General features: G+C 42.6%; 2 protein-coding genes across 2 annotated transcripts in view; both read right to left on the bottom strand.

The window, feature by feature from the left end:
• emx3 (empty spiracles homeobox 3) overlaps nt 1-3,597 on the bottom strand; it is a 17,121-nt gene extending 13,524 nt beyond the window's left edge. The window contains exon 1 of the mRNA XM_063189774.1: nt 2,866-3,597. Coding sequence (XP_063045844.1) covers nt 2,866-3,208 — 343 coding nt within the window. The 5' untranslated portion in view covers nt 3,209-3,597. The remainder of the gene's footprint in view (nt 1-2,865) is intronic.
• Nucleotides 3,598-8,523: 4,926 nt separating this feature from the next.
• LOC134440133 (homeobox protein notochord-like) lies at nt 8,524-9,455 on the bottom strand. The gene is made up of 2 exons (XM_063190078.1): nt 9,038-9,455; nt 8,524-8,925 (listed from the first exon to the last, which is right to left on the bottom strand). The coding sequence occupies exons 1-2, from the start codon at nt 9,423-9,425 to the stop codon at nt 8,636-8,638; spliced, it is 678 nt and encodes a 225-aa protein (XP_063046148.1). The 5' UTR covers nt 9,426-9,455; the 3' UTR covers nt 8,524-8,635.
• Between the last annotated feature and the right edge of the window lie 1,669 nt (nt 9,456-11,124).

Below are 11,124 nucleotides of genomic sequence, written 5' to 3'. Positions count from 1 at the left end.
GGGCAAGGCGCCTCTGCATGACCCGCGTGGCGCCCGAGTCACAACAGAGCCATGTGCTTAGGAATGCGTCCCGTGGCGAGGCCATATGTTTTACTAAACGTGTCCCCCTCGCAGATCGGAGACCCCCCGATCCCCATCACTTTTGCTTTGTGTGATGTGGGGTGATGCATGAATGCATGAGGATGCCCCATACACAAGACAAGTAGACAGGCAGACGGAAGCAGACAGGCAGACGGAACCCCAAACAGTCCAGGAAGTCAACTCCAGCCTCTAAAAGGCCATTAACACCATTAGCCAGTTTATGTGACACAAAAGGGAGAGAGAGAGAGAGAGAGATACGGAGGGACACATCTTACAGGTAAGCCAGTAAAGTGTGTGTGTGTGTGTGTGTGTGTGTGTGTGTGTGTGTGTGTGTGTGTGTGTGTGTGTGTGTGTGTGTGTGTGTGTGTGTGTGTGTCTGTGTGTGTGTGTGTGTGTGTGGTTGGGGTGGGGTGGGTGCTGGCTGAGCTTAGCCCAGTCCGAGCAGCAGTGTTCAAGATTACTGGACACCTGCACTGACTTGAGTCCCAAACAAAAAAAGAAAAGTGGTGAGGTGAGGTGAGGTGAGGTGGGGAGGGGGTCTCTCCATCCCGGATCTTAGCAATAGTCACAACAACCTCTGACTTCCACTCCAACACCACCACCACTTTACCTGCAGGCTAGCCTGAGGGGCAGGTGAGTAGAGTGGGTGAGGGAGTGAGCGAGTTAGTGAGGGAGGAAGCAAGAGAGACAGAGGTGTGTGTGTGTGTGTGTGTGTGTGTGTGTGTGTGTGTGTGTGTGTGTGTGTGTGTGTGTGTGTGTGTGTGTGTGTGTGTGTGTGTGTGAGCACACCTGAGGAGGGGATGATTGGGTCTCATGAGGGCAAACGCCTTTCTCTGACTCAACATGACTGGCCTTCAGCACAGCAAGTCCAGCGTTATTGATCTCTGTGTGTGTGTGTGTGTGTGTGTGTGTGTGTGTGTGTGTGTGTGTGTGTGTGTGTGTGTGTGTGTGTGTGTGTGTGTGTGTGTGTGGTGTGTGTGTGTGTGTGTGTGAGAGAGAGAATGTGTGTCTGTCTGTCAAGCGTTATTGGTCTGCCTGCTTTAACAAATTGCTTGGTTAATGAGACCTCCTGTATTAGTTACTCCTCAGGATCTTTCTCCCCCTTTGTCAAAGAGCCGGCGAAAGGCAGAAAACAATGTCATTACAAATGTGCAGAGCAGAGGAAAAGTTTCTGAACTCTCCTAATCACAATTCTTTTTATCTATTTTTGTTGTTGTTGTTTGGTTAGTTTTAAGATTGTTTTCTACCAGTTAATATCATTTTTTTTCTTTCCTTAGTCTCAGTGCATGAATAATTGTCACTGCAGGTGAAATCTGGAAATGGTTGAGTAAGCAAAGCAGACAAAACAAATCAAGAAATAATTTGTCTTCGAACAACACAATGCCTGGCTAAAAAAATTGAATTACTGTGTGACAACTTGTCCATATTCTTCTTGACAATAGCTTGAAAATAAGAATTAAGTGACATGCATTTATTTATTTATTTATTTATTTATTTTTCTGCGTCTTAAGGACTACATGTGTCATTATTCTAACCCAAAACAAGTAATAATTCATTAAAAAAAAACATTTTAATCCTCAAACAAGCAATGGATCATTTTCCTCAGTACACCATCCAAATAACTTAATTTTTTTCATTAAAAATGGTCGCGCTTTTTAACTTCTAAAGCATGAGTAGAAATAATGATAAAAAACTTGCATTTTTCACATATTTAGATTCATAATTTATTCAGTGTATGTTTATCTAAATTCATCTATCAATTTCTTTCCTTTTTTGTTGCCACTTCCCGTGCGTAATGATCATGTTATTTCTGCCTAATTAGTTTATAACATTATAGGCTACTTGAGAGAAAACAAACGTTTTTTTTTTTATTGCATAGCACAAATCAAAAGACACACATGCCCTCTGTAAACGTTATTTATTTACATTCCCGTCTCGTTCTTTTCACTTAAAACCACAATATAATATTTGTAATAAGGCTATTATTTGTAGCCAATGCGGGAAAACAAGTCGCAATTAAATCCACTACAGTCGTTTTATATTAATATGCCGTCTACTTTGTTGACACCCAATGTGTCACATTGAGTCTAATATTAGGAGTAATTTATCTCCAAAGGAAGTATGGACGAAAATGTGTTTATTATTGGTTTATAACAATGACAATAGGCTACTATGGTTTCGTGGATGCTTTCTGCCGTGGGTGCGTGTGTTCTACTTTTCATTGCTAACTGTCCGAGTAGGCTAATCTAAATAAGTTTTGTACCATATGACACAAATATAAACCTATAAAAACAACTATTGTGATGACAATATATTTCGTCCCATTGAAAAAAAGGCCTGCACTAGGGCCTATCATTTTGGAAGAAAAAAAAGGCCGCCAAATGTACACCGACCTTTCCATGATTTCGGCAAGTTTGGGCAAGACAATTTACTCTTACTACATGCATGATTCTTGTCGCTACGACAGGCCAATTGCAATTCTCCACACTGTCACACAAATGTAAGCGCCGCGCACGACATAGCAATTTAATGTGGCAAATATGCTATTGTGTCATGTAAACTGGAGGAAACAGGACGCTCGCTCTGGGCCTTTCACTCAAGAGGTGCAAAATAATACAGCGAGATAATGTCACACCAACTACAGTTAAGTGCAGAACAAATATCAACACACACCTGCACACACGACTAACCAGCATCAGTTTCACCACTGGACCACAACAGTGATTGATGCATTATTGTACACAATCTGCAAGAAGGCAAGAGATGAGACTTAAATTCACTAACCTTGGAACCGGTGTCCAAGATATCGATTTCTCAGGACCCAGGGATAGAAGTTTAAGGTGTCTCTCTGATGAGGGCTGAAGAAATGCTGTGATGGGATCTGGAGATGGTGGAGGGACAGAGCGGGATTCGTAGCGTGCGCGCCTGGATCTTGGAACATCATTTCCGGGCTACTGTACAAGGTCCTGCCGGAATTCTGGAAGCATGTCCCAAAGGGCGCCGGGTGAACTGACTCTGTCAATCTCAGCGCTGTAGGTCTGATTGGCTCGTCCCCAGATGTCGAGGAATTGGCATCTTTACCGACGAGTGATTCAATGGTAAAACACTTTTTGTTGTGTTGAAACATTTCTATAAAGTTGCATACACTCAATACCTTGAAACGAATTAGGCTCGCTGTCAGTGCAGAGATTCAGGTTGTGCCCAGCAGTTCAGCAACAGTCCGTAAAAAATCCTTGAAGTGCAACTTAACGTAATTTGTACGATCCTTTGAAATCCATACCTTGCACGTCCGTAGCGGTATTTCCAAAATGACTTCACGGAAAGATGTTCTCGCTGAATCCAAGTACTTGTGTTTCGAAACTATTCGCACATGAATGAATAATTGCAAGAAATCAACCGGAACCCACGCTGGTACACAACAGAGCGCACAGCAAGTAGGCTATGTTTGATTCTCTCGATGTCAAATGGTTTCTGACAAGGCTACTCTAGTCCTCTTCTCACGGTGAACATCTCCAAACGTTGTTATGACCGAAAGATCACACAGGCTTTTGAGAAAGGGCTTGTCATTCGCCAACCTCAATACCTGCCATCGACTCCGTGACAGAGGTGTGGAGAGCATGCGCAAAGGATGCTGCGAGGCGCAAATTACAGCCATTTTGTAGGATGTTAAATCGGCATTACATGCGCCCTCTCTCTAACCAACCATTAACCTATATCCCTCTCTAATGCATGGCTTAAGGACAAGCAACATTTAGCCTATTCGTCGTATTACGATGTAGTAATGATGTATTTTCCCTAGTCTGTCCTCCATGCCATTTCTTTTTAGACCTGTATTAGACCATACCTACAGAAGTGTTGATGTGGGATATCAGTTAGGCTACCCTATATCGAACTATTGCATTGAAGTAATAAATTAATGGATCCATACATTTGGAAAATACTTAAATGATGTGGAAGTATATGAATGATCGGGATTACATGGTTGATTTATTGTGCGTAAAACTATTCCGAACATTCTTCCAACACCTCAAGTCACTACTCACTACTTTTGTTGGGCTACTCTAGTAAAAAATAAAAATAAAATAAAAAAAACCACACACACACACACACACACACACACACACACACACACACACACACACACACACACACACACAAAGAAAAAAAACATCGTAAGGATATTTTAGAAGGAACTAATTCACGAGTTGCCCTTGGAGGCTGTGGATGTGTGTGTGCGCGCGCGTCCTTATGAAATATTTCAGAATTGGATTATCCGATGATCAAGTAAGGGTAGATACAATTTTAAGCCGGTTAAGATAGGCTAAGGCTACCTTAATTTACCCCTGGGATCAATACATGATACTCTACTCTTCTATATGGATTGCAAGAAACTAAAGGGTTTAGATAATTATTACATCTTAAATATATCTAAATCGCTTCCACGATAGGCCTGTTATAGCGTTATATAGAAAACTATTATTAGCTACTATTTAACTAGGGATACAACACAATGGTTTAGAAAACAAAAACATAGTCTAATGTAAAAGGAAGTATATTCAATCACGGGCAATGTGTGTGATTCATTTACCCGACCGCGTTTGCGTGCGCAAAGCTCGTCGAAAATGATATCTCTTTTTGCGCACTTGGCACAAGATATCCCTGTCATTGACATTCAAATTAGTCTGGTTTAGATAGATGTCCCTCGGAAACTCATCTGGCAGGCCTGATTACGTGGGGACACGGGGATGCCACTTGACCTTTGCACAGACAGTGCACAGTCAATTTTACAGCGTTAATGCAACACTGAGGGAGTCAACTTAACTTCTTCCAGACTCCAGTAGCCTATGGCCCGTGAGTACTCTCTTAGTGTTGAATTAACACTATTTTATTTTACTGCAGATGAACGACTAAATTCATCGTCCGCTGGTAACCTGGTTCTCAAGAGCGAGGTCATGAAGTTTAACGAAGATGCACGAAGCGCGAAGGGTCTCCATGAGGGCCAGGCTAGTCCCCTGGCTCCAATGGTTGGTAAAGGTTAAGGTGCCATCTTAATCTACACCTTAATTGAGTAATGCGTAATTGTAGAGCAACATGAATCTTGGCACGCAGCAAGTTTGATTTTACTCAAGCTGATATGTAGCCTATGAATGAATGTATTCATTAATTACATACACATTCAGCACTATTTGGTAAGATACTACAGGTGTGTTACCTAGTATTTACTATGTCTTATTTAGGTATAGGCCTTGTGCACTGGGGAACCCTGAGCTCACTTCCCAGACCCAGACTAGACCTTCCTCTCCTCCTCTATTCTTTTCATCTATCCGCTTACTACACTTCCTCTGCTTTTGTCCCTTTCAAAAGATGAGAGAGAGAGAGAGAGAGAGAGAGAGAGAGAGAGAGAGAGAGAGAGAGAGAGAGAGAGAGAGAGAGAGAGACTGGGCAAAGGCAATGGAGTGGGCGAAAGAGACTGAAAGAATGAAAAGTTGAGAGAGAGAGATTGTGACAGATGAGAAAGAAAGAAAGAAAGAAAGAAAGAGAGGGAAAGAAATCTTGGAAGTTGTTGAGTGACCGACAGACCTAATGGGCTTGAGTTGGAGAGTACCACCCCCCACCACCACCACCACCACCCACCACCTCCCGAGATTCCCCCCAGCCAGATGTCGCCCTTTTCAGATGAAACAATCGAGGGGGCTGCCTAGGCACTTACCCCAGAACCTCCCACCCCCCCATACCTCAGGCACCCAACAAACCCTTGCTGACAGTGCTCTGCAGAAGTTTGTGTGAAACTCACAGGCTATGGACGCTTCAAATCCTCATGCATCCAAGCACTTCAACCACACATCCCCAAGCTCTGCTCCATCTCTCCACAGGCATCCATCCATCCATCCATCCATAGGCCTGGATGGAGTGATGACATAACAGGTGGCTTATAATGTAGGTTGGTGTGAAACAAGCTGACATTCAAAACATGCAGATGAGCCATACGTTAAGCCAGTATACACTATATTAGGTTTGACACAAGTGTGGCCAGTCCCTTTGCACTACTATTGTGAATACAGAGTAAAGAATGTAGTACAATTAACGATAAATTAGTTCTGCATGAGAGGTGGATGAATTCTGAAATTGGAGACTGATGGGTAACATCCCATTTTACTTGTGTTTCCCTTCTACGACACGCCCCCTTCCCATACATTTACGCACGCACGCACGCACGCACACACGCACACACACACACACACAAATTAGTCCCTGTCCACTGGCTTCCTCCCCTCTTGCATATAATTAATAGCTTTCACTGGGAGTCCCAGCCCCCTAAACCCTTTCCACCCCTCCCTTCAACTCCTCTCCTCTTCCCCTGTCTTCTCATCTCCTCCCTTTTGCTCCTCCTCTCCTCTTCCCCTTCTCATCTCTCCTTCCCCTCTCTTCTATCCCTTTCCCCACTCCTCTCCTCTCCATTCCATCCTCTCCTCTCTTCCTCCCTTCTCTCCCATTACCCTCTCTTTTTCTCCCGCCACTTCCCTTCTCTCCCATTCCCCAGTCTTCTCCTCTCTTCTCCCCTTTTCTCCTCTTCCCTTCCCCTCTCCCCCTCCGGGCCTTCCTTCTCTCTCCTCTCCTCTCCTCTGTTCCCCTTTGCCTCTCACATCCAAATGGTCATTAGAGTCTATTAATTTTGCCTCTGGCTAACTGATGGCAGATTGCATGGCTGCTGTGCTGAATGGAAGTGCACTAACAGTTGGGCGTTTTTGTGAATACCCGGGGTGTGAAGTCGAGTTGAAAAAAGAGAAAGAAAAGGGAAAAAACACCATTGTTATTCTTCCTGGGCATTTGGACAATCTGATGGACGTGAAACCTCATCTTTTCATCTCTTATGAAGAGGGACAAAATAAATTCTCGGGTGAGAATAGTTTAAAAAAAAAAAAAAAAAGTGCCGGCTGCCTTTGCTAGTTTAATAGAGGTATAGATTAGGAAGACTGAAGAAAGGTTAGAAAGAGTAAAGAGATTGTCGTTTCTAAAAGAAGGGAAAACTCCATGCTAAACTTCACACCAAAGACAGTGACACATTCAGACAACTTTTAGGCAAAAAATGATGGGTTTTCATTTTGCATGGCTTTACAATATCATGCAAGTTAAATTACATTCTGGCAAAGTGGATTGCATTAGTGCAGTTTTAAATAAAATGTGTTAATCTAAAGGTGTGGGCAGCCTATTCATTTGGGGATATTAGGCTGTATCATACACAAACATTGGTAAATTCAACTGTATGCCAGTTTCACACTGCATTACAGCAATCTAATTAATTAGCCTTCAAAATCCAGTTTGTTATTGAAAGGGCACAATCTAACTGCGTTCATCAATTTGTTTAAAACGGATTTGAATCTTTGTTTAATTCAGGTGATGATATCTAGTTATCGCTACAATTTATAGGATTAAGAAATAACCATTTAGCTCAGCCTACCTGTTACCTATAGCTATTTGTCAATATCGTTTGCGTAAAGCACTGATTGGATAATGGGTGAGGATTACGTATACGCCACCTAGCGAGTGATTCTGATGTGACCTGGCCATACTAGGTCATTCTAGACTGAATCAGCAGAAAATTGGTATAGATAGCCTAATAAAATTCAATATATTTGTAATAATATAAATCTAACAATACACGCAATATATAGGCCTATATTTCGTAATATTTTCATAATTTTTTTATACTGGTGTGGTTCCTCTGATAACAATGGTGCTGGCAGTAGGCTACTACCTGGTCTGTCGCATAAGAAAGCATAGACAATGATCTCTGTTTGGAGTAATGATATAGGCCTATTTTAATTTAAAAAGACGCATGTTATGTGTTATATGGACCTCGAGCTCTGAGACAGGCTAGAGGTTATTTGATGACGCTGATAATGGATAGGCCCTACGTGCCCTACACACATCTGCTTAAAATGTGTTGCTTCACATCACATTATTTTTGCGTTTTCTTTCGTTTTGGCCTATGCTTAGCTTTTCTGAGGGTGGGTCTGAGAACCGTAGCTTAAACGACAAAGAAAGTAGGCTATTGTTATCATGGGCCTTGTAGGCCTTGGGTAGTAGGCCTAGCATGTTGTTAAGAACATATTTTAAGTGAGAACCTGCTCACACCAGTGAGGAAAATAGGATGCTGTAGCTTCGATATATATTACTAAAAATGTTGGCTGCGCAGATATTATCGAGATTCCGTTTGAATGAAGGATTAGAATAAAACAAGTAGGCCTAGGCCTAGCATAAACTATGAAAACTACTATACAACAACAATAATGGCATAATAATAATAATAATAATAATAATAATAATAATAATAATAATAATAATAAAAATAGCACATAGGTTAGCTTAACATTTCGATTTCATGCATCACAACGCTTGAGATTTTTTTTACACCTATTTTATTGGATAGGTATCCCACACAGTAGTGCCATTCTCCAAATATAACAAGAAATAAAACAGTCAAAAATATATTGTCAAAAGAAGTGAAAATGTTCAATAGTGCAACTTCAGAAGTCCCAGAGACTACAGCGAGTCATTGCTTGTCCATCGACCCATCCTCTGTCAGACACATGGGCTGTTGTGCTTTGTCTTCTTCGCACCTTCTCCATTTCGTTCTTCTGTTTTGGAACCAGACTTTAATTTGGGTCTCGGTGAGGCGGAGTGCAGAGGCGAGCAGCACCTTCTCAGTGCCGGTCATGTAGCGTTGCTTGCTGAACACCTCCTCCAATTTCCTCAGCTGCTCTGTGGTGAAGATGGTGCGAATCCGCCGGCACGTTTTCCAAGCTCCGCGACACATCAGGTAGTTGGGATAGCCATTGCTACCTACACAATAACAAACCAAACGAAGGTGTGAGGTAAGCGCACATTTTACGCAATGCTCGTCGTATTACGCATTCGAACATGAAGTGGGCAATTATGTAGAAATTAATCTTACCGTTGAAGTCTGTTTCATTGCTGTAGTAGTGCTGTTGCTTGTATGGGTTGAGTCGGTGAGGATCTTGCCGATACGGAGCGCTGACAGGTAGGAGGTGAGGCAGAAGCAGCGGGCTGTGCGCGTTTTTCATAGCCACTGTTTGTGCGTAATGAGGGCGCTGCGTCGTTGGTTCCCGGTAATCTGTGGAGAGGATGGCATCGATGCTGAAGGAAATTGTTGGTTTTGCCGCCAGCTTTGGAGGTGGTTGTGGTTGTGGCAACGCCGCCCTACTGAGGAGCGACTCTCGGAAGAAAATGAGGTGCCCCTCGGCTGCTGCGGCAGTCCAGCTCTGCGTCATTCCTGCCTGTGAGTGAGAGATACTGAATGCCTGCTGGTGCCTGCCAGGCATTTATAGCTCCAGAGACCAAGGGTGGTGTGTTGACGGTGAGCGACGCCTTTGATGACTTGTTGCGTCAGATCTAATGGCAGATAACCAGGTGCTAATTAGGCTAATAGGCCTCGACCCAACGAAACCCTAACCTCGTTTAAAATATTATTCATTACAGTCCTTTTCTGTGAAGTAGGCCTAGTAGGTTAATGTAAGCCTAATAGACGATGCACATTAAAATAGTCACTAGGCTACAGCAAATACATTGTAGGCTATTAGGCCTACCTAATAGGATAGTCGTACAAAATGTTGAAGAACATCTGAAGAAGAGGCATAGCCTAGGCTATAGCAAAATAAACGCATAGACTATGGTTCATTATATAATGCTGGGCTTTTTCGGAGAGTCTTATATTCGTTCATCTCATTTCCATCCTCTGTAGATATAAATGACAACAGTCAAGGTATTTGCAAATTATTAAATTACCTACAAACTAAACATGTTCGGTTGTAGACTGAAACGAAAGAGTGGTTCCACTTTGACAAAAGCTCTGAAGGTTGAGAAACACAAACTATTTCTCAGCTGAATATTGGGCGAACAGCCAAATAATAATACAAAATTAGAGTGGCATATGAAGTCAAATTAAATTATTGGATTACGCATGGGGTCATGCTGAATTGGAAATCCACACATTCAAACTATCGGCAATTTTGCGCATACAATAGGTTATATAATATGTTAGTTAGGAATCGAAACGTGTGATAGTGTGAACTGAAGTGTCATTTGCTGTTGACCTCTAACATGTTGAGGGATTAGCCCATTTCCTAAACGCCATTTTAGGGGATAGGCTACTGCATGCGTTACGTACCTGAAACATTCTTCAAAAGTCTAATTATGTTTCGGCCATTAGGACTAATTGAGATTGAGGATCAGGATATATGTCCAACACAGCCTATGGCCAAACTGCAAATGACTACGACCCCTAGCTGCCCTTTCGCACCTTGTCGGCTCTTCCAAAAGAAAGCGCAAGCTCAGAAAGGTTATGTGCGCAAAAGGGCTATTTGTAATGGATAGTCCGACAGCCTTCACCAGGGTTCACATGTCCCCTTTGAAATAGCCTGCTTTCCCCCTCTTTTTGACAAGCTATCTGGTTTGACAAACTACCCCCCCCCCCCTTGAATTAGTTCTAAGCCTAATTGACTCTGTATGTTTCCACGTGTTGCAAACATCTCACAGAAAAGTCTATGCAGTGAGTGTTCAATCTCGGTTTACTATCTGGTTCAATTTCTATGAACACTTATGATTGGAGAAACACTAATGGTTCAAAAAGTTTGTATAGGCCTACCATTCTGTCCTTGACTTTTATGGTGTTCCCCCATTTTCTTATTTATTGAATTGCATTCAGCTGTTGTGTACGAGTGCGACTCCTTGACTTTCCCCCTTGCATTACTGCCTTAAAAAAAGATTTACGCACTGACAAGACAAATGCGCGGACACGGATGCGTGCCCCAATAGACAAATGCGCGGACGCGGATGCGCGCCCCAAAAGACAAACGCGCGGACGCCACATTCACATAGGCATAGGCTGAATCTCAAATGGTGCACTTGTGCACTTTAGTGTTCATGTTTCACTGCGTATGCCGTATTAACGCACTGAAACATAGTGCCCGAAGTGCACAAGTGCGCCATTTGAGATCCGGCCATAGACTCCACCTTCACCAT

This window comes from Engraulis encrasicolus, chromosome 23 (assembly GCF_034702125.1).
Source record: "Engraulis encrasicolus isolate BLACKSEA-1 chromosome 23, IST_EnEncr_1.0, whole genome shotgun sequence".
NCBI lineage: Eukaryota > Metazoa > Chordata > Actinopteri > Clupeiformes > Engraulidae > Engraulis > Engraulis encrasicolus.
The sequence above is the reverse complement of the archived record's forward strand: the minus strand, read 5'-3'. Positions and strand labels throughout refer to the sequence as shown.

Excerpts from the sequence above, each read along its gene's own strand:
- LOC134440133 (XM_063190078.1), bottom strand. The coding sequence starts at position 9,425 with ATGCCTGGCAGGCACCAGCAGGCATTCAGTATCTCTCACTCACAGGCA. Across the intron at positions 8,926-9,037 it reads CAATGAAACAGACTTCAACG|GTAGCAATGGCTATCCCAAC; the intron begins GTAAGATTAATT and ends GTTATTGTGTAG.